Source organism: Oxyura jamaicensis, chromosome 15 (genome assembly GCF_011077185.1).
Source record: "Oxyura jamaicensis isolate SHBP4307 breed ruddy duck chromosome 15, BPBGC_Ojam_1.0, whole genome shotgun sequence".
NCBI classification, from domain to species: domain Eukaryota; kingdom Metazoa; phylum Chordata; class Aves; order Anseriformes; family Anatidae; genus Oxyura; species Oxyura jamaicensis.
The window spans coordinates 5,737,405-5,761,761 of NC_048907.1; the positions used below are offsets into that span (position 1 = coordinate 5,737,405).

General features: G+C 42.0%; 1 protein-coding gene across 1 annotated transcript in view; it reads right to left on the bottom strand.

The window, feature by feature from the left end:
• FBXW8 (F-box and WD repeat domain containing 8) overlaps nt 1-24,357 on the bottom strand; it is a 51,638-nt gene that overhangs the window by 19,432 nt on the left and 7,849 nt on the right. Inside the window, exons 3-6 of the mRNA XM_035340460.1 lie at nt 22,156-22,320; nt 21,465-21,553; nt 8,175-8,332; nt 650-846 (exon numbers count right to left, since the gene is read on the bottom strand). Of these exons, the coding sequence (XP_035196351.1) occupies nt 650-846; nt 8,175-8,332; nt 21,465-21,553; nt 22,156-22,320 (609 nt within the window). The remainder of the gene's footprint in view (nt 1-649; nt 847-8,174; nt 8,333-21,464; nt 21,554-22,155; nt 22,321-24,357) is intronic.

A 24,357-nucleotide genomic window follows, 5' to 3' on the forward strand; every position in this document is an offset into this window, starting at 1 on the left:
CATACCCATCAGCTATGCAGTCTTTTTTTTTTTTTTTTTTTAAAAAAAAAAAAAATTTGGGAAACAAATTTTTTTCACCACACTTCCTTCCCCTTTCCAAAAAATGTTGATACTCTGAGCCACAGTAAAACTTCAGAGAATGGGACAGCTTTTGATTTTTAATTAAAATAGTCTCAAAACTTTAGTGACAGAAGGTGCAACCTAAAGAAGCTGCACAACTAGTTACAGCTTCACAAGTGATACTATTAGCTCATCTGCAGTATCCTGCCTCAGAATTAATCAGATAGCGTTGATCTGGAATGAGACCTTGAGTTTTAGCTCCAATTCTATGCGAGAAAACTGATTTACAAGATGAGCCAACTTAGTTTAATGTTGACAAAAAAAATAATTAAAAACAGCCAACCTCCTGCACCATATGGACTTCTATTCATTTTCACTTGTAGCTTAAGCCAGCATTTCACCCTTGCTCTTCAGTAATGAAAGGTTCATCCATTAACCTGCTACAAAATCGTAGCCTCTAACTGATAATGCTGTTATCTATTTCATGCAACACTCCTGTAAGATTTTTATAAGATTCCTCTTAACCATATCAAAAATAATTAGCAGATCAGGAGCTCCTGGAACAAAGCTGAGTAGCCTGGAGACTCACCAATTTCTGGATTTCAAATGTTGCTGTAGTTTGCCAGAATCCCTTGTCATCAGGGCTTTCCACTTTGACCTCGAAGCCAGATGCTGTTGCTACCGTTGCACCCTCTGAACCAAGAGCTAAGGCTTGTATCCTCTGATTGTGCTGGTAACGGTGGATTGGCTCTCGCCCTATCATCAGGCTCCAAACACTAACAGTTCCTGTAGAAAAAAAAAAGTAAACACCTACATGTTATCTTAGAATTCAAGAAAACCTTAAAAGATCATCTGATGAGGTAAGCTTATAAACATTTTAATAAGAAAGCATATATACAGAAAAGATATTCCAGAGCAGGAGAACAGAATTTCAGGATGCTGTGTAACAGCACGTAACAGGTTCAGAGAAAACTTTCCAAAATTATGGGTGCAGGCATTAGAGGCTGTGTTGCTCTCTATACAACACTGACTTCTGGATAACACTGGTACCTACCTTGAGGAAATCTGCTTGACTTCTCTCCCTTTTCCACATTTGGAGAAGATCAGACTTATAGAGGGACCTAAATTCTTATTCTGCTACATACATACTTGATCTTGAGTACCACAGAAATAGTGAGGAAGAACCCACATCCAAATTTAAGTCCTTCTGCTGCACACATAAAAGTTTTAGAGTGAAAGACCTGAAGCTCTACACACACAGCAGTCAGGCCAGCGATGTTAATACCATTCTTTACAGGTAGCTTGCAACCTGCAGCAAAGCTCCCAATGCTGATGCTCCGGAAAACTGAAAATGCAAAAGGAGTTCAATGCTCTCAGAAAGTTAAAAAGCACAAACCTCGAGGAATACAGAAGTGCAAGTCGAGAGTCAATGCCTTTGCGATCGCACATTTTCCCTGCACAGATCACCGATACTCTATTTAAAAGCATACTACATTAAAGCAATAATCTGAATCAGAGCAACCTGAAGCAATTAGGAGCATATTACAGAACAGAAGGGCCAGACAGAATTGGAGACTCCTGGGCCACCTTTGCACTGAATTAACTGAGAAGCAATCTTCAGACATGATAGACAGGACTGGAGCTGGAGGAGCCTTCCTTCTACTCAAGTACGGCCATTAATGATGAAATGATTAATGATAGCCATTCCTTCAAAAGGAGACATAAAAGCTCTGACAGACAGCTGTGGACGGGCACCAATGCCAGTTTGCAAACACTCCTCCCGCGTCCCAAAGGAGGTGAAGCAAGAGTGTGGTAATGAAACTGCACATAGTGAAATGGTATCTAAATGAGTTTAAATTGATTTATGTTTGCTTTTGTAAAGATTATTTGGTATCTGGAAAGTGCTACCGATGTGAAATAATGCAGATAATCCTTAAGATCCCTGTCTAATGGCACTCCCACTGAATATTTATATTCCTCGCCATGGGAATGAGTACCATAATGGGGACCATTTTTGTTTTATTAGGGATGCATATTTAAATTAATCTGCTATTTGCCTAAACAATTAGCCGCCTCTGTTTGTTTACACAAAGCCAAAACTGCAATTAGGCTTCCATCAAAAAGATAAGTCCCGACTAAAACTGTCCCAATGGAGTCATAAGGGCTCAGAGCAGAACTTCCCAAAATTACTTCTTAGCATAATGGTAATTATGTTAATTGCTTGAAAGGTAAATAACTGCTGAACTGGTTTTGAAAAACAGAACGCTGGCCTGCATCACGCAGACTTACACTTAAAACAAGTTAACAAATACAAACGGATGGCACGGGCTGCAGTCTCCTCTGCCCGACGCGCAGGCTTTGCAGCGCACCTCGGTCCCTACGCTGCCAGTCCTCAGCTCCTCGCCACGGCAGAGGGAAGGGGTCAAGCCTGAGCTCAGGACAGCTGTTTTAAACAAGCAAACAAAAAGGACGATCCCAAATTTTGGTGCTGTCAGGTCACGGATGTTAGACGCAGACCTTTTTCTCGGACAGGGAATGTCACTGCTAAGCTCCTCCAGGCAGGGTACTTTCAGCTCGGTTTTTGCAGAATGTTTATCCCAAATAAAGATCAGCTTTGTGGAGGGAAGGAGGAAGCTGCTTTGCTTTCAGGGAGGTCTTTTGTTTACACACCTCTGTGTTGAGTATTTTACTGGTTTGTTTTTTTCCTTGTTTGTTTTTTACATACAAAGTTCTGCAAAATACCAAAAAACGTTCAAGTTACACAACCCTCTTCTGACCAGATAAGGAAACTTGGAAACCTGGAATTCAGAGTTCTGCTCTCCAGAACCAGGCAGCAAAGCTGTTGTTATTGCACCTCAAACATCACAAAGAGAAGACAGTGAAAATGGAGCATGCAATAATACAATCTGTTCAAGACAGGTACGTGGCTTCCTACCAAATGTTCAGTAGCAAAATCTGTCCAGGACACCTAAACATTTTATCAGGCAAATACAGCGTGTGCAACACCTGATGCACAATATGGTGTGAAAATATCCCTAGTACGACCAACAAAACTAATTACTTGTAAGGTCACAAGTTAACATCTGCTTAATGAGGCAGCACAACATAAGGAGTAAAAAGAAGAATTCCAAAGTGTTATTTCTCTTTGCATTCCTTTTATTAGTATGAACAGCTATTTTCTCACAAAAGGATTACTTCTCCCCTTTTCTTCTCCCCTCCTCCAAAATAGTGTTCTGTTCTGTATGTACATCCTCCATCCTCGCTTCCAGTCAAAACAAGTTTATTAATTTGCATATGACAGCAGGAAAAAATTATTTATGTATATTTTTACACAGAAAAAGCAAACACTCCACTGTATTTATCAATAGGTAAAGCTATTACTAGTTCTAAAAGTGCTACCTCCAATATTCTTTCTCCTCTATTTCATTGCAGAAATAGCAAAATATATTTATTAGTGTGTTAGCCTTTGCAACAGTTAATCTTGTTTGTGTAATAGCACTAAAATGTCGCCGTTAAAGATATTGGTGTGGCAACATGAAAAAAAATTAGGCGTAAGATTTACCAGTGCAGATGAGATCACTGCTTTACATAGTCTATCTTCCTGCCTCCAGCAGTGACCAGTTCATTTCCAAAGCAAAAATCTTTGCTAAGGTCAAGTTAGGGTTGCAAGCATACCATGTCTTTTTCCGTGTGAATACTGTAACCTTAAACATGTTAGACAGTCATTCAATCAACGTTACAGGTAACACTTTCACAGCATGCCAAAATCTGCACTGCAATTGTGATTATTCGGACTGAACTCTAACAGTAACTCCCGAAATTGGTTTGGAAATTACAGCTTAAAGGTTGTTGTGAAACAAGTTAAGGGCAAGAGGCTGATGAAGGTGGTGTAACTGCTGACACCTGATGTTACAATCACTGTACCGGCCTCCTGGACTGTCACTTCAGCCCAGGTGACACAAAGAATGGAGGTCTGTAACTTCTAACCCGATACATCGTTGAGATGTGGTCTGATGAGATGTCCACTTATTGCAATTCACTCTTGATTGCAGGATATTTGGATAAAACATTTAACTGTGAGCCCGTTGTGCCTTACGCAGCGTGCTGCTGTGTGGTCCAATTTTCACAAGCCTCAGCAAGCATTACACACGCTCCTGCTTTATCAAAGGTGAACGGCTGGAAGCTGCTCTCCAATAACATCAACAGTGCCGGGCTCCAGTGCAGTTCCCTCCTTACAGCTGGAAGCACAAAGCCATCCTGCAAAAGCAGCTGGTTTTTACACCTGCCCTCCCCTAGGTTTCTCACCGGTATAATGACCCAACACCTCTGCCACAAAACAAAGCCTCTCTTCTCCTATAAACTAACCTAATCCTCTAACAGGGAAAGGCTGTGTAAACACAGAGGCAAAAAAACGTTACATCAGGTTTATAACCATCACGACAGGGTGGCCCGGCACATCCCTGCTCCTAAAAGCTACCTGCAGCTACCTGATGCCCTCGGCTGAGCCACGTCCTGGTGCACAGAATCCTGCGCTCAGCTCCCAGCCACACCTTACATCAGCTCTCCCACGTTACGATGCTGCTGCTAGCAGTGCTGACAGCCCTAGAAAATACACAGAACAATTTACATGTCTATTACCTAAAAACAAAACAAAACAAACCACAGCAAATACAGTGATACATATGCGAGAGCAGGGGCTCTGGACATGCTCCTGGTTTTCCTGCTCACTCACTCCAGCTCGTGCACAGCCCAGCTGCACAGAAAGGCCAGGAGCTGCCTAATTCCCATCATCTACGTGACGTTTTTCCTCTTTGTAGGTCTCAGTCCTGCCACTTCCTATTTTGATTGAGGCTAATCAAAAAATAAACAAAACAAATCTGTTCTCCACCTCTGAAAACAGTTCTTATTTGTATTTTTTTCCTCCAAGCCGGGAGCATAAATGTATTTCCTTATGATTTGGAGGTACAGATGACAAAGCCTGTGCTTCATTCCCAACTCGGTGACTCGAGAGGCACACTTCCCTGACGTGGGTGTAAAATCACACACCATTTAGCCAAGCCAAGGGTTTTGCATTGGCAGCCACCTGCACACCTGTATACATCTCACGTGAATAAGTCTACTGCTGTGTGCTATGTGCAGTTTTCTTCAAAGAAGCCCCAAACACTCGCTGTCCTTAGTTTGAGGCAGCCTGTTTCCTGCTCTAGCTATTTCACAGCAGGTCCTGGCACTTAGGGGAAGACTCCAAACATATTACTTCATTTCTGTCTCTGCAAACAGGGTACAGAAGGGACAACACCCGCAAGCAGCTCTAAGGGCATCGGAACGGACAAGACAGCAGATTTCCAGTCCCAGAATGCAGCGCTGCCAAAATTCCCTTCCTGGAGCCTGCCAACAAGCAAGCGCCGCTTCTGATCCCTGCAGAAACCACCTTCCCCTGCTCCAGGGTGCTTTGTGTCTTGTGAAGGTCCCCCAAGTCCTCCCCGCAGGTCTCTGGGTGCTCCCATAAGCAGGAGCATCACCGCGTCTTGCCTACACGACTATGAAGTGTTGCATTTAAAAACCCCAAAAAGACCAGAACCCCAAACCCAACACCCAAGTACGTTCTCTTGTCACACCACATTGTTTTCAAGTCAAACTATGAGACTCCGGAGGGCGGGGGGGGGGGGGGGGGGGGGGGGAGGGCTAAAGTAGACTGCTGTTTCCCAAAAGCTGTGGCTCGCAGCCAAAGGCAGGCAAGCATGGAGCAGATGGAGTCCTGGCAAGGCCCCTACTGTCCCTGCATTAGCAGCATCTGCTCATTACCCAGAACCCTCGCCTGCTTTATCTAATGCTCCAGGAAAAGCATTTTGATTTGATTCATTTCAGTTCGGTAACGTGCAACACAATTAGTGGTAAAATCAAACTGGAGGGCTGCCAGTGCTGACAATAGGAAACAAGGCAGAAGAAATATGAGGCCAGTGGGTTGGAATTCAAAAATCACAACTGTGGATCAAGTTGCCAAGTCCCGTTGCCCCAGGTGTACATGCAGTGCCCCCACTGAGTATTGGCATGGGCAGAGGAAACTTCATTTTCTCCCCATACGTTTCTCTCTCATTTACCTCTCCTTGCAGCTTGTTCCTTGGAGGATGACACTGTCGGAAACGTTCACCAAAAGTCACAATTCAATTTTTCTTTAGTGCCATCACGGAGTTACAATTCACTTTGGATGCAGGGATCCCAGTAAGACAACCCTTTTTCCTTGCTGTATTTCCTATGCCTTGGGAAGCGTTTGCTACTACCGAACCAGAAAGCAGTGCTGCAAGGCAGGCACGGCACGAGCAGAATCTGCCTGTTAGCTCTTCCCTGTGATCAGATGCCAAGGACATCACTGCGTGAGCTCTGTTGAACTGGGAGAAACTGATGTTATCTGAACGAGTCTGCTAGCCAGGGATTCGACAGAGAAGTCTAGACTCTTTGCCTGACAGCACCACCTCCAACACTAGCAGATGGTTTCTCTGTGTTAGTCAAACTTACAAACAAAGAGAAAAGGGAGCTGGAAAAGTACAACAAAGAACAATCAAACACATTATCTTCAAAGCCGCCCTCCCCCCCCCAAGTTGAAAATAATTCTCTCCACCAAACTGTAAATATGTGCTTTCAGCTTCCCGTTAGTAAACAGTTCTAAAAACAGTTTTTACAATTCCCTGTTCACATAGAAACTAATCTATTCTGACCAGGGTTCTCAAATCAGAGTAACTGCCATATCACAGAGCCCATTAAAATTTCTACCCAAAAGAATAAAAGATGCAGAGCTTTATGCAAACTAGCATAGTCACAGCACACACAGGACTGACGACAAGGAGTGTGACAGAAAAAAACCCTAGACAGATTATTAGATTAGTCAGTGGGAGACTAGAAAACAAACAAAAGAACCTCTGCTATATTCATTGTTTGGCACATTGGACAAAAAGCCAACACTTAAAACCCTCACTGTTATAATTTCCTGTGACTCGAGTAAATAATATTAATGAGTGTTTTCTAATACCAGACTTGCTGTTGTCAGAAAACGTTTCCTATCAACAATTCTTAGCCCCAGAAAACAATAATAGCACAACCCTGACTAGAAACAACACTAAGAAAGCTGAGCATCTTAAACGCTTATTTTTCAGATATAAAACATATAGTTTACATATAAAATAGAACACAAGGATTAGAGATTTTGTTTGGATTGCCCATTTTTGGTTTTGCTTCCACATGCAAAAATGCCAAGATCGTAGTATGTGTGCAATGCTCTCTAACTTAAAAAACAAAACAAAAACACACACACACAAAACAAAAAAAACAAACCAAAAAAAACAGTGTCTTTATTCGCTCTTAAGAAAAGGCTTAAGTGTCAAATCACACAACCTAAACAAAGATGCTAAGAGCTGAGTTCTGCCTGGGCAACTCAACCCGGGATTCCAGTTTTCAAGCACTGTTCGACCCTGACTTTTTTATTTGCTTTCCCCAAGTCCAGTAGATGTGCAGTTGGCTTATGGATCTTGTTACCCTTTATACGAACAACTAAGGATATTTAAAACAATGCCTATAACCAGGATTTTATTAGTTTCATTAAATATTAGGTCACAGTTTTATGTCTCTATATCAAAGTACAGAATAATCCAACAATGCAAACCAGTATTTTAGTTAAGAAAATGTGCATCCATAAACTGCACAGGGAACATAAGACGACACAGACTAATCAGACATGCAAGTTTACCACTATTCCCATAACAAAGCCCCACACTACCCTGAGGGAGTTTTGGACAGAGGAGAATGCTGGTGGAAGAATATTTAATATTTTTATAGCCAAACAAGTTATTTGCTTAAGATACTTTGGCTGGACTACAGCCTGGCACTCAAGCTTTGTGTAGCAGTTCCAGTAGGAATTAAACATCAGTTTTAATGGGTGCTATGTTCCAATGCCTCCTAATGCATTTAGGGTTATTGGCCAACTTTCTCACATAAAAGCAAGTGTGTGCGTGTGTGTGTATATACAGGATTACAGACACAAAAAGCTGAGCACAGCTGCTTCATTTTTGTAAAGCTTTTTTTTTTTCCTCCCCTAAATAGGGAGGAGAGTTGTGGTTACTTACCGTCCTCGTAAGCTGCTACAGCCAGAGAGCTGTTTATCCTCACAAAGGAGACATGTGGCTGAGGTCCAGCATCACCAGGACCGTGCATTGGTTCCAGGATGGGGGCTGTGTAGTCCCAGGTGCGCGTGTCCCACAACCTCACTTCCCCTGATGTGTATCTGGAAAGGAAAGCTATTATTGATTCCAAAAACATCTGAAAAGAGGTAGCCGCAAGAGAAGAGAGGAAGGAACAAGAAGCGTCTGGAAACCCAACGCCATTCACAGCTCCTAGACTGATTCACCTCGTGTTTACAACCCTATCAACTTTGTTCATTTTATTCCCATTTACTGAATGCAGCACCGAGCCTACTAAGACAGGTAAATTGGAGCCACAAGAACGACTCCACTGAGCTACCACAGTTTACCAACTATCGATGTTAGCTTTACAGATAAAATGCAACGAGAGCAGGGCTTCAGGAAAAAAAAGTTAATCAGTAACGAGTCTAAATTACATCATGGCAAAACTTCAATCTGTTTCCTTTTAGTCTTTAAAAATGTACGATTGTGGTTGTGCCAAAGAAAGGCTGTTTAATCAGAGTATTTATGTACATACATACAAGCATTCACATGCATACACCCATCCAACCTACTGCTCTCTATAGAACTAAGCTCCTCAGTGCCTCATCAACAGATCACTTGCCTACATCTCTGAAGACTAATTAATTTATTCCTAGCATCAAGTGTTGTCTTTAGAATTAAAGCAATGCTTCTTTCTTCACAGAAGACTCCCCTACCAAAGTATCAGAAAAAAAAAAAGTTTAACATCAGACAAACTACCCTTTGCTAATGAGAAAATCGAAAACCAGAAATAAGCTTCTCAGATAATACTGAATATATTTAATGGAGTGAAGGCTGTGTGACACCGAACAGTTTTTGTGTTGCTGTGTTACAACATCCATTAATGGAAAAAAATCACTCCTGTGTCCTGCAGGCAAAGTAGAGGAGAAGCTCCCTCTACGACTGGTCAAAAAATATGGTCAATTTGGAACAGCTCAGTAGTTATTAGAAGACAAGTTCTGACACTACTGTGACAATTAACAGTCAAACACTCTCAGATGTCTTTTTCTACCATACCTGAGACGTGGATTCTGTTAGAAATGAAGAGTGGTTCCCACTCTGTCAGCTTTGTTGCTGTATCTTGCCTTTTAAGAGAAGAATATTTCAAGAGTGTTTCTTCTTAAACTCAAAGGTCTACAGGGCAGAAGCGTGCCTGTCCCGTATTTATGATGAAAGTAAGAAAGGAGCTGTTTACAAAGATAGCAAAGGGAGGTGCTTAATAAAGGTTCAGAAGATGCTGGACCTAAGGACAGGTTACCCAGCTCTTCAGGGAGTACCATACACCTGGGCTGCAGGCACTCTGGAGCAGATTATTTCCAACATCTCTGGGTGGAAATGCTCCATTTTATGCATCTGATTAAAGTGCCAGAGGAGGTGGTAGAAACTGTTAAGCGAAAAGAGACGCAGGTTAATTCACTGCACTGAACTTGGAAGAGAAGAGACCCGTCCTTGTGACCTGCTTTCCTTTTTACAGTGCTTTACACCATAAAATAGAAGAAAATGAGAGGATTGGGAGGGATGGCACTTCTCCATACTCCTCCTTTTACAGATAAAGCCCAGGTCTCCCTATAAATCTTGCTTTTGTTTCCAATTTCCAGCAGCACTATTTGAAAAGAATACCACAAGAAAGAAGCTTCTCCAAAGCAAACCAAGATGTTTCAAGCTGGACTGGACAAGCTGTCCAGACCAGTCCACAGGAAATATCACCAATTTGCAGTATGGAACAGCTCTTATTTCAGATAGGTTTTAAACTTTGGAGATGAAGCACAACAAAAACTGCATCTGGAACAGGTAATCGCACATATCTGTTGTGGTTGCACTCCTATTCCTTATTCCCTCAAAAACAATGACAGGTCTGTGCTGAAGAGCTTTCACTTCTATACCATGAAGCTGTGCTGCTCTCCCACTCTCAGCAAGGATCTGCTGAATACAAGAGCTTCCAAGGTGTACCTCAGGTATGCCCTGGTGGGTTTGGGGCAGATACTACAGCATATCACAAAAGAAGATCCCAGCCATAATGCTTATTCCCGTTCTGTCAGGAGAGAGAACCACGGAATCCCCTATGTTAGAAAAGATTTTCAAGATCACCAGGTTTAACCATCAACCTGACCTAACGAGTACCATCAGAATGGAGCATTTTATGTGCCAGGAGAACCACACTGCGCCTACAAACTCTATCTTCATGCTTTTTGGTCCAGACATCCCACCAGTGCACTGCAAGCCAAGACAAATGCCTTAGGTTTGTCAGGAAGAGAAGGGAGGAGGGCAGTAAGGTATCTCTGCCCCCATCCCTCCAGCATCCCTCCTGCCCCGTTTCGCTCAGCACCACCACTCACCTCCTTCCCAGTACAGCATGGCACCACCTCGGTCCCGTGTGGCAAACCTCACCGACAGAGAGGTGTTCCAAGACCACACTGGAACCTAAACGGAGGTTTGGGTTTGGGCACTGAATCAGAATGGGGAAATGGGAGACATAAAGCACCTCCTCAGCTGACAGCACACCCCGCTGGCCGTCGCCGCCGGTTCCCAACACATGGTGGGCCCATACCAGAACTGAACTGGAAGAATTTCAAACACAGATGAGTCCAATTCCGACCTAAAAAATTTAATGGTTCAAATCCCTGCTTTTAATGCTGCTGTAAAGAGCAACACACTTTCAATTTGTAACCGCAACAAAAGGCTTTTAAACTATTAAAGCAATGCCTTGCTGTAAAAAAATAAAAAGGCTGCTTTATTGCAGATAATTGACAAATCTGCCATATCAATATAGATGGCTGAAGAACACGCTGCACTGCACAGAACCTATTCCTAGATAATTTCAGTATTTCTATTTATTTCCTACCACAACTTTTTTTCTCCTTTACATTTCCCCATGAAAATTTTGCTTGGGCTACCAGCTACTGAATGAAAGAAGCCCAGATTGAAGTCTGCTGCCACTGAACAGGCAGAGTGCTCCAAACTCATTCGGTTACTGATTCTTCTACCACAACGGATATGAAAAGCCCACAGAGCTTTCTGCTGGAGACAGAACAAAATATTTTTAATACAACAACAAATACATTCTATTGTTTGAAATAACCAACAGCATTCAGCTGCTGCTTTCCCCCACAGCCTACCACGCTGGGTATATTGAAATGATTATTCCAGTGGCACATACATACTGTATCTAATACAAGCCAGCTGCAAAAACAAAACAAACAAAACCACAAACCACCACCAACAACAACAAAATAAACTAAAAATCAGTGTTCTCAAGTTGAAACAAAAATAAAACTGTTAGAGACCATACCTGATCTACTTCATTGAGAAAGGTTGTTCCAAGCCTTGCTTTCCTGAGCACAACAGGGAGCAACACAAGACTAATGCTTACAGCCCCAAGTTTTTCCCTCTCCAGATACCCTCTGCCCCGATGCCTTCCGACTTTCTCCAGGACCTGGCTTTCAGCTCTGGGGCTGCATGCTTCTCTCCGTATTCACCAGATGCAGCCACCTCTCTTAGTGTTTGACAGACACTGCCCACCCAAGTAACTCTGCTTTTTTGATGCACCTACATTTCACTTTGCTCTTGTTCTTTTAAACATCTCCATGTATCCAAGTGAGTAGCAGCAGCTGGAGAAAGACGAGCTATATTTTTCTAACTATACTTCTTCACCCTGACAAGTCAGTACTGTAATTCTAGACAGATATGTACATACATCTGTAAGAGAGTCTGCAAATTCAACTTAAGCTTTACAAAGGAGTAAAATGAAGCTGCTGAAACAGAACAAGAGGTGGAATGCATATGGTATAGAGAAATTGATAAAAATTAAATTAATACGTTATCTACAAACGTACTGCAATAAAAATATCTGCTCACTAATCAAAAGCATTTCAGCATCTTTTTACTGACAGTCATGTCATAATGAGATGAACAATTTCCTCATGTCCTCTCACATGAGTGAAAGCAGAAGACCGAAGGAGAAGGAGATGGGGGTTAAAAGCTGCTGCTGTCCCACGATGGCTGGGAAGCAGGTGGTGAAGTGCGGAGCACATGTGGGAGGAAGCAGAGATGGAGGCTGGGCACTGCTCTAATGAAGTGGTGCTGAAGAGGCAGACGATTTCATAAGGAGAAAAACATCAGGAAACTGGTCAAAACACAGAATCTCATCTGAAAAAGCTCAACTGTGTTAGATAGCAATAGCCAGAACAAATTTGGGGAAGAGGAGGAGGGGGAGGCTGATCTCTCTCCAGAGCCCCAGATGTCTTTATCGTTGCCTAATGACAATTATACTCAACCAATTAAGACACTGCTATCACAGTTGCATTGTTAGTAAGCCTTTGGCCCTGAGTGTTGATGGCTGTCTAATTAGTGTTTGTGCAAAGTACAACTGCAACTAATATATAAACTGACAAATACACAAAAGAAAAACTGTTAACAGGAACATTTTCAAAACAGTAGAGACTCTACTCATTCAGTCCATGGCAGCAGCAAAGACAAACCGCTTTCCTTCATGGCCCACTTACTGCTGGCACTGCAGAATTTCACTTCAAACAAGCAGGTCAACCAGACCATCGCTGGCTTTCTGTTGAAAAGGGATGTTGGTGTAAGTCCGTTTCGGAGGCTGCCTCAAGCACACCACTCCAGGGCAAGTCTTACTGCACTAAGTTGGTCCGAACGCCAAAGACTTTCGTAAGACACTTCACAAATTGGTTTATATTTTTCATATTTTTCTCTAAAGAAATCATAGCAAGAAAATAAAAAAGGAGGAGAAAGAAAAGCCTTTGTTTCACAGTCAGGTTTGATTTCCAGAAGGCAAAGTCTGTTCAGTTTCCAGATACCTGCGGTGATCAACAAAACAAAACAAAAAAATCCAACAACTTTGTTTCAGGCAGTCAGTGACCATCTGTTAATACTCAAAAGATCTTATTATGAAGTCCTTACAATGTCAATGCATTTTATTGAAGTCAGTAGGAATTTCGCTCAAGTAACAATCTCCAGCTATAGCTCTGTTTAAACGGATGCCTGTTGATAAGCAAGTAAAATAATGAGTATTTTGCACTGTCTTGCTGCAACAAGGATCTCAGACCTTTCATCCTTCTTCCACCAAAAGCACCTAACCAGTCCTTCATGTGGTTAATTAAGGTACCTACACAATGACCCCCTCAGTAGACTTAAGAATAGAGTTCAATTAGCTATGCAAATCCGAGTCCAATCACCTTTGTTAGTTGGTTCAATCTGCTCCTAAAGCTTCATTTTTCTATAAGGCTCAAGAAAGAGGTAACTCGTAACGTTCAATTTCAAAAACCTCTTCATCAAGCACGTTGCAAGTTGCAAAATACCTCTGTTGCAACACACGATGCTGAAATTATTAAGCAGATTCTGCTGCCTTCTTTATACTCAACATTAAGACCCACAGCTTGTCCCTGAAGTGAGGGAGAACGATACACAGCTTACTTACAAGAGTCGGAGACACCTCACAAATAAGGCTGGATGAAAGCTGTAGCAGCTCCCCAGCCTTCCTGTGCTCTCATTTACAGTTATTTAGAGATACTGATTTTGCCACTACATGTAAAACCAGCAGATAGCTTGGCTAAGGGATTTCTTAAGAGAGATTCAGGAGAAAAGTCTAGTAGCAGTTACAGAATGCAATGATGGAGTAAAGAGAGCTACTTTGTATGGCAGAAAGGAATATACATGTAACACGATGACAAAAAATGAAATACAAGTGGGATAGAAAAGTGATTTTTTTTTTCCTGCTATTACACAGAGTGGTGGAAAGTTGTAACACAAAATAAAAGAAAAAACAGATGGAGGTAAACAAAACCAGCACTTGAAACCACTGTAACACTGGTAGAACAACGTGATGTCCGTGATTCCATCCAAACATTACTTTGGGTTGCTAGCTGAATGAGAGCAGCAATGAAAAAAGCAACTGAACTTGTACCAAAACTGGTTTGGAAACAGTTTAAGGCTTAACACGTAGGAAATTACATTCTGAGCATCCCTGCGATCAGTTCCTGAACACTTACAGAAACTAAGCTGGAAAAGAGCTTATACCTTCATTCTCATGGCCTTATTTAGGAAATCATAGCCCTAGAAAGTGGGTTAAGCTGCTGGAGAGAGCATTAAATTCTTCTGTTATCTGTAACAAAATTAACATTTCACCAAGTTCTTCTGTGTGCCTTACTTTCTTATTAATTTTAAGCACATGCAAATGCCATACCAAGGGAACAGAAACAAGCCAAAGGGTTATATGGCAGGCAAAACATTTTAATGAACACTTAAAGAAGTTAGAGAAAGCCAAACTGTCTCTAGTCATTTCTTTTTTAAGGCCAAGAATTTCCCATCATTAAGAGCAAGGTAACATTAACGAAAACAGCTGCTCTGACCAAGGAAACAGCACAGTGTGTACTGCCTATGGCTGCTGCCATGGGAGGGAAAACAATTTTTTTTCAAGAGAACTCCGGAGGAATTACAATGTGATTTGGGAAGGATCTGGTACATCAGCCATATTATTTGATAAAAGGACAACCGTATAATGGAACAAATAACACAGTGGCTCCGGTTTCAGACCCGGGACAGAAAAGACCATTTGAGGATGATGTAAATTGATCTGTTTATGTGTCAGAAGGGATGCAAACTGCAACACACTGCAACAGCAGAAAGGAAAAGCATCACCTGAACTTTAAGGCACTGATAGCAACAGAGGCTGGTAGATCATGAAAACTGTAAAAATGACCTGTCCGAGAAATTCGCAAAAGAAGAAGGATGGGCTGGTCCAGCCTCGACAGAAAGCTGGGTTTTACAAGCTCAGAAATAACTGCTGTGACTTCAGAACAGCAGGCATCACTTCACACACAGCAAATCCCACTGCGGCAACGCGTTCTTCTGCATCCAATCAAACCTGTAAGTAAACCAATAGCTTAATGGTGGGCCAGGCTGGAAAAGGAACTGTCACAAAGAGTCAGTATCAAGCTCCTGCTATTGGTTTCACCTGAAAGGCTCTTTTTTCACCAGATGACAGAGAAGCCAATGTGCTTGTCACTTAACACAACCTTACCTAACTCCTGGAGTTTGTCATCCTACCCCTCTGAACTCGTGATGTCATCCCGTTTTCAACCTCCTAAAGGTGACTCGCGTGAAAAAAACGGGTCTGACACTTATTACTTCTTAACAATGTCAAGAATGAGTGAAGAGAGCACAAAGGGTTTGGGGGAGGTTGAAGGAAGAAGGCAAGTGGTTTTGCATCCTTCCTTCCTGCTTTGTTTTACATCCAGGCTCTCAGCCACCGGGAGGCGAGGGAGAAACCTCTCCAAGTCGCAACACTATGCAAGTGAAATTTAAGCAATTAAATAAGGAAGGGGTTTGTTCAGGCTATTTAAGACTTTGGTTTGTTAACTTTTATTCATTTTCATTACTAATTAATATTTTGGTTTCCTCAGGTCTGCATACAGAATTAAGATGCAAGAGCTAATAATAAATACCTAGAGAATAGCCCACAAGCCCTATAGCAAAAAAAACAAATTAGATGAGAGTTGACATGAAGTTTTTAAAAGTGCAGGAAAGCGTTTTCAAGCCTTTCGGGCTAGTTTCACACATCATTATGAAGCTAAAAAGGGTGGCAAGCCCATTTGTTAAAAAGTCATTTGCAGGTCACCTTTGAGCAAGAGGAAAGCAGTGTGGAAGGTGATCTTGGAGAACAAAGAAATCCGCCATATACTAGCAACTGCTTTAAGTCTGTATGTTGCTTATAGTGAGTTAACTGCAAGGCCCAAACTGTTCAAAGACACTGCAGTGTTTAAACTCTAACTCCCAGAAGACTCCAGAATGAAGATAACTTTATTAGTTATCTCGGTGCACTTAGCTTCTCAGTATGGCAGAGTCAAAAGGTATCATTACCTCTAGAACAGACGATTCCCCTAATCACACAGGATATTTAGAGAGTTCCTCTGTTGCTTCTCATTGCCTTTATTAATCAACACTGCCCAAATAAAGGAGAAACACCATCTGTGCCAGGTAGCTCCACCCTGAAAGAAGAAGTGTTAACCTGCAGATTTATGGAGGGCACTTGGAGCAGATGGATCTCACTGGCCCTTACCTCAAAAAGGTATCTATGAAAGGAGGCAGCACTTACAGGGGGAAGGAGGAAAACCCCTGAGGTTAAAATGTAAAGAGAAGAACCCAGGGCTGACTCCCAGCCTATCTGTAAGGGGTGCTGAGGTTCCATGCATCTGCTAATACGTCTCTGTGGCGCAGCACAGGCATGTGCCACTTAAATCTCCATTTATGCAAGCTCTTAACTATGTACCACATGTTCTTCAAAAAAAAAAAAAAAAGGACAAAAGAAAAAGCATCAGATACCTTTATATTCCAGGCCTTTCGAACAGTGATCTTACTATGGATCTCTTCTGTTACTTTCACTTGAAAAGCTTTCAGAGCTACAAACAGCACCAGCAAAGCCCAAGTGCCCTCTCTGCAAGCATAAAAATAGCCAACACAATGCTCAACAAAACATCAGTCTTGGGACTGATGCACACGTGGTGTGGTTGTACGCAGTGCAATGCGAGGTGAGGTGACAGCCACCAACACGACAAGTTTACCATGCAGTGCAAGGACACCCACACAGAGCCAGGGAGCCTCACAACACACTACTGACCTGTTACACCACGAGATCCACTGTGCAGCACTGTGACACCACCAGCAAGCCCCAGGTTCACACTGAGATCTGTATCTCAAGGAGGACCCGACCTCTGACTACATATGCCTGTCAGCATGTCTGTCAACACCATCAAGAAAAAAAAGTACTGATTTTACCATCCAAATATGCTCCTGCTTAAAGAATCCAGATTTGTTTAAGGTTTTATTAACAGAAAGTGAGCGAATCCAGGCATTCTATATTGAAACCAAACACACAGCGGTATCAGGTAGAGCAAACATAAGCATCAGTAGTAATTTATAAGAGCCAAGTAAGCAGACATAATTGCTTTAAGTAAACTCTGACTTAAAGAAGAAACTACATTTGAATTGAATAGAGAGAGGGGGGAGGACAACATCTCTTTAAAGAAAATCCTTCGAGACATGTAACTGTAGAAAGGCTGGCAAATATAACATTGATTGGGAGTGAGGTAACCACAAACACCGCTGTCTCAAATGAAAAGGGATTCAAGGTCTGACCCAGAAAACAAGCATCGTAACCGCTGGGATAAAATTTTAATGATAAACACAAGATGCTCTGCATGCAGGCCAGATTGAATTATCTGATGTCAGCCAGTAAATGTGAGGCGCTCTGAGAAAGAAGAGCTGCTAGCAGCCACCTTCGACTCGCAGCTCAGGTTGCACTTAATCAATCCTTGATATTCTGCCATCTTCTGGCTTGAGCTTTGGCAGCAGCACGGAGAAAGTACAGGAGAGTGCAAGAAAATAGGGACATTTCTCTAAGGAAGAGCCAACCCTGTGTAGCTCATCTTTGCCTCTTTACAAGAAATTAATAAAGAGATCCACTCCTGGACCAGCTCAGGCAAGCTATGCCTCTGTAGATTACAATCACAGCCACTGTTATAAATCACTCTGTCCACAACCTGTACAAATTCCTTTTCGGAAAGATTAAAACAAAACAAAACCTCTACAGCAACTAAAATAAAGCTGCATCATGCCACTTTCCAGCAGAGTCTGAAGCAGTATAATGAAGCATGCAAGCCGAGGTCTATCAGAGCACAGGTTCAAATGAAACATCATTTTTCCCAGGCTTGCTCCAAGATCCAAAATACAAAACATTTCTGCTGGGGAACCTTATTCTCCCCTCCTTTCTATTTATTTTATTTTTATAACCGTTCTCTGATCTCCCAAGATCCTGAGCTGAACCTCCTGAAACCAGGGAGCAGCTGCTACACACTGCCACAGTTTCCAGCCATAAAGGCAGAACGTAATGCCTGGCTGGCCCGACCGAGCTGAGCCAGAGCGCTGCAGCTGCTCCCCGAAGTCAGGCATCAAAAACCTGCTCAAAACTGAGTGGCCCTATTTGTCTCCAGTGCAGCAACCTGAATATAGAAGAAGAAAAAAAAAAATAGAGATAAATGATGCCACAAGCCACTGCATACAAAAAAAAAAAAAAACACTGAAAATTCAACACACAAAATTAGCTTAAAGATCATCACCAACTTCTCCAGCCTTGCAAAGTCACAGGCTGTTTAGCTGTATGCACACAGCAAGCCTCGCTGTAACCTATGATTATTCACATGTAAAGCTAAGCACATAAGTGTTTGTGAAACTAGAGATATAATCATTAAATGTAACAGATAATTGATATTTATACTGAGAAAATTAACCTCAGCTATTAAATTACTTCTTCAGTACTGAAAGAATGCAGCAGCTAACTATTGATCACTAGATTCATTACACTTTTATGACATATTTGAAAGCACAATGCCATTAAGTACAGTACTATAAGTTGGGAGAGAAAGGGGTGGGTTATGTTTGGATTTAAACAAAAAAAACCTTCAATCTACCTAAATACTTACCAAATGTACATAATGGACAAAGTAATTCCCTGTACGGTCAACTAATATACTTGGACGTTTTAACTATAAGTCTGTCTTCTTTGATCTGCACTACTACAAATGGAATAAAAACATTTATACAAAAATAATGCAACAAACAACAAATTTGAAAAGATCTGTATGCCCTGCCAGAGACCTGCCAAAAAAAAAAAAGAAAAAAAGGTGTTTTATTTTTTAGAGAGGGAGAAATTTTAGTCCTGAAGTCTTCATTCTCTCAGGTAGTGAAAATCAAAAGACGAGAAAAGAAGAAACAGTCAGGAAACAATGACCTGTGTATGATGCTGAAGACACCTGAGGCAGCAGACACATCCAGCTTTTGTAACAGTACCAGTAGTCATATTTTTATTGTTGTATGTTCCTAAATTAGTTGAATAGTTTTTGAGATATTACTGGGAGGAGAGCAGTGTGCTATCGTCTTGTAGACTTTGATCATCATTGGCAAAACAACAAATTCACCTTCTTTGGATCAAGATAAAGAACTGCTTTTGGCTCGCAGCAATTTGCAAGATGCCTGCAGAGATCTCAAGCTATCAGAGCAGAGGGAGTGGCAAGAGGTAAACAGTAAAGGAAGTAATATAATTTTTGTGTTCTACTATCCTAAACATTTAATTTACTGAACAGGTAAAGTCAAACAGCTGAATTTGATTTCCTCATGTTGTTTTATCAAATGTACGCTCACAGCTCCATAAAAGGACACTTCATTCTTAAAATTCATTTTCTCACAGAAGGGAAATTATTGAAAAGTAATTTAAATGAAAACCCCAACATCACTTTTCCCAATGGAGGTGCACGTGCAGCTTTTCCCTCAGTTGTCTCTCACCTGCTCACTTATTTTTGTGAACCTCAATTCCTCAAGAGCACATCTCCTTTCACTGTGCCAGCTCAGGTGAACTCACCAAAAGAATTAAGAGCACTGGAAGAACTGGGAATCAATACAAAAAGATCACCCGAAACCACGCATAAGCCTGGCTTCTGTAATATACCAAGCTAGAAAATGGACTAATGAGTTTAACATACAGAACAAACCTCCTTTGTTTATTAATCCTTTAGAAATTATTCTGCCTACCTTCTATGTACCACATGTTTGGATATAAACACAATGGAGAAAATGAAGAAAAAGAAGAGCTGGAGATTTTGGCAGCAACGTGGAGACAACTGGGGTTTCTGGCTCCCAGAAAAGTACAGGAGGTTTCATTAGAGACAGTGGAACAGACACAGTAGCATGGACCCCTAGCCAAGGCCAGGAAATGCAGTGCCCAGGATGAAGGGCACAAAAGAAGGCAGGCTGCAATCTGCAGATCTGGATCCCAGCTGCAGCCCACAGCAGCCTGGGACCCGCAGTGTCCTACAGGAGCCTCCATGGCCCAAGGAAACCTCTGCGTCAGGCAGGAGCCAATGCAAGACCTGTCGTAATCCAGCTGCACAAATTCTTCAAGCTTCTTCCCACGGCCACTGTTTAGGTTAACCACTGTGTGGCACTGCCCCTCCAGAGGTCACACGTTACACGAGGCTTTGGCAGAAGCATTTTCACCATTTTAACGCAACCGATCGCAGCAGCAAAAACGTTGCATGGAAAGCTGAGAAAAAGCAGCAATAGTCAATGAGATGGTAGGACAGCAAAAAACAGAAAGTGAGACCTCCAAAGGGAGACGTAAAACAAGTGGGAGAGCACCTAGTAAACAGTAATCACACTAAAAGCTTGAAATTCCCCTTTCACTCCTGCTGTCTCCTAGTTCACATTTCAGCTTCCATTGCCCAACAGCGTGCAAAAGCATTTCAGTGTATATGGGAGTTACCTACACACACTATATTCCAAGCCACCTTTCCTTTAACTGACAAGTCAATTTTACAGTACTTTATAGGCAGTTTTCTCATACCACAATGTGTAAGCAAACCATTAACTTGGAGGGCTATAAAATACGGGACTCTGGTATGTTAGAGGACATTGTCCTCTGCCCCAAGATGATATCATTTCTATTTACTAGTGTGACTTACTCTGGAAGACTAACTATTAAAGAACCTGTAAAATTTAAGCACAATACAGTAAAACCTTACCTCTACTGAGGCAAGTCATTGCAACCTCTGGCAAGAGTTTGGTAGGTTCTTAAGATAGTATTTTAAAAGTGCAAGTCAAGTGAATAAGTAATACTAAATCACAGTCCTGACAAAGGCTAATATTACGAGAAGAGGAAGTTGAGTTTCTCCGTGTTTTTCTTCCTAATTGTCTTTTAAAAATAGGGTAGAACAGTGATAGGCCTAAATTTATCTTGCCACACGACACACCTATCTTTGTGATGAGAAGATTTTAATGGAAAAAAATAAACTATTTTTCAATACGTATCTACTTCATTCTGTGTGTTTCTGCAGTAAAGCAGTAGATATTGTTCATTGGAAATTGGAGAGTTCATTGGAAAGTACTACAGTCTTTACAGGGACTACTGTAAGCTAGCATTACAATAAAAACTTGCACTGCTGAAGTGATTTGTAGATATCCATAATTATCACTTACCTTAGGGTCAAAGTTTCTCACCCACAGGGGAACTGCAGTCAAAATTCACCCTTGTGGCTTCGAACGGATGCTTCTTTTGAATTTGTTAAAAAGCAGTGTGAGACTTCAAACAGTGAAGGACAAATGAGCAATACACAATAACATACTCACCCCGCAATAACAACTCCATCAGAAGAATGTACATCACAGAGAACTTTCCCCAGCTCATACTGCAGCTGACTCACAGCACCAATGCGGTTCTGCACAGAAAGATGAGACATGGTGTTGGTATTGCGATGCATTCATCTACCAAGTTCATTTGCTTCCTCACAGCAAACTCCGAGCTTCTCTATTGCTCCTGACAAGCTGCAGTGCAGCTGAGAGAGACTGATCTATTTTACGCTGGCCTCCTGGAATTTTTTACAGACAGAAAACGAAGGAGAAAGAAGCTATCATTCTCCGTTATCATTCATTATCGTTAAGCAGAGGAATGTAACCACCACAAAGACATGAAGCTTGCTTTCTGCTAAGATATGTAATGAACTGAGAAGGAGCCTTCATCTTAAGGGCTGATCATCATTACCAAGGGATGGCTGAAGTAAAACCATCGCTCTTTCACCAAAGTCAAGGGAATAGCATGGCAAAGAGAAAAACTCATTCCCCAGAAGTAATCAGTCACTGAGGAGGAAAAAAAAATTACAGCAGGGGCAAAGTCTCATAAATCCCCCAGCAGCTTTTCCCTTTTAACTAGCAAAAAGAAGCTGCAATACTAAAGACCAGCTTTTCCCCGCCACTTGTTTGAACGAGGTTCCCACTTTTCTACAGCATCTGGATCCCATTAAACCAATCTTTCCCTTTTTACCTTCCAGTTGGTTCTCAAAGTGCGCTCCTTGGCACGACAGTCCTTAAGGGCGAGCTTCCAGCAGGAATGATCAGAGATGCTTGTATCTAGTAGGTATCCCTCCTGTTGGCACAACCGGTACCACAACACCTCATCTTCTGCAAGTACTTTCCATGTTCTGCTGACCTAGAAATCACATACATATATCTTATATATATGTATATAGGATTATTATATGTTAAATTATTAGTAGAAGTTCAATTTTACATAAAACAAGCTAACATTTCTGTTTGTTCTTTTGAGAAGAACTGAGTCAAAACACTTGGTTTCTGATCCACTGAAACTCCACACCCGTGTTCGGTGGCCACAATCCTAACCTGAAATATAAGTGTCACACAAAATCTGTAAGGCAAAAGAAGCAAAAAAAAAAAGGTTAAGGCAGGATTGTAAGCTTCAAGAAAAAATATGAATTTATTTTCGTATTTGTAGCTAAGAGAAACCTTGCAGATCACACCACTATCCTACTGACAATGCCTGATTAGGTGGTAACAGTGATTTCACAGCATGGCTGAGGTTGGAAAGGACCTCTGGAGATCACCTGGTCCAACACCCCTGCCCAGCAGATTGGTTAAGCAGGGTCATGGTTAGGATTTAGAGAGAGACAAAGTGCAGACTCCTTTGTAAGTGGGGTTGGGAAAGGGCTGCCAAAGGATGAGGGCTACCCAAAGTTGTCCATTGTGAGCACTATTTCATGGCAGCCCTAGGTGGGGTGCTGTTGGACCTAGGTGCTGGCTGGGGCTAGGAGAGAGAGAAAGCCCCTTTTTGCGAGGTGTGCACCTCTTGTATTACAGCATGCATAAAGAGGAATGAATTATTCAGGTTTTCAAGTAGCCTCAAGTTGCTGTTCATTTCAGAGGGTGCAGCTTCATAATTAATTGCAGGCTTAGATTTAAAGATTCAAGAGGTAATAGGCAATTTAGGTAGCATTTGTAATTCTTAATCTAAAAAAAACAACAGGTTTAACCAATGAAAGCTGCTACCAGTGAGAGCAGCAACCAATCACACGCTGTTTCCGGAAGATTAAAAAAACCTTCTCAGTCTGACATCACTTTTTGGATGCTTACTTGTAAGCTGCTGTGTCTCACTCCCAGGATTGCACCTAAAAATCTAGGTCTCCTGTTCATAGGAAACTCACAGGACCACCTCCTCACGTTTCCTTGCCATTCATTCCACGTTTATACACCGGTAAAACACAGCACAGTCGAGTGAAAAATAAACCATCAATCGTTCTGTATTTTTTGAGATTAATTCCTTTTATATTTTGTTATCTGCATGCATGCATTGCATCAGACTTCATAAAAACACAGCTTTTAGCTACAAAGCAGAGCTTCACAAAATCATTTATACCATGAGGACCACTGAAAGCGTAAGATCCTTTTAGCTGGTATAGATGTGCAGTAAGGCCACAGAGCACAAGCCACTGGAGTAGCCAAGAGTGCAGCGTGGCTTGCAGAGAGGTTGAGGTCCAGAAGACCGCTCGGTCCCATTAATGTGACCCTGTTACAGGTCTCCTTGAGTCACAGGAGTGCAAAACCACCGTATACAAACAGATCTCTCCCTGGAAACTTTAAGAAGCTTCTACCTGTTTTATTTACACTGTGCTCTCTGTGTTGGTCTTCTTGTAAGGAGGCACGTGTAACATTTCTGCTGTCAAAAAACAATGTCTCATTAGGAATCAAGAACTGCATCACATCTCATGACCCATTTCTTCCAGGAGTTAAGTAAACGGTTTGATACATGAGAAAACCGGGGGGAAGACTGAGCATCATACAGATGTTTTTAGCACAGCTTGGAGCTGCCACAGGGGCAGTTTGGGCTGGGTATCAGGAGAAGGTTCTTCACCAAGAGGGTGGTCGGGCACTGGGACAGGCTCCCCAGGGACATGGTCATGGCACTGAGCCCGCTGGATTTCAAAGAGCGTTTGTACAATGCTCTGAAACATGTGGTTTGTTTTTTGGGTGGTCCATGTGGAGCCGGGAGTTGGACTCAGTGATCCTGTGGGTCCCTTCCACCTTGGATATTCTGTTATTTTCTATCCGCACAGGAGAGCAGCTCTTGAAGAGGAATATCCAAGTCCAGCAGAGCTAACATTCTAGTTAGTCACCAGAAGTCACCCTTTCCCATCACCAAAGAGAACAACCTGGACAGGGCAGTAACAGCTGC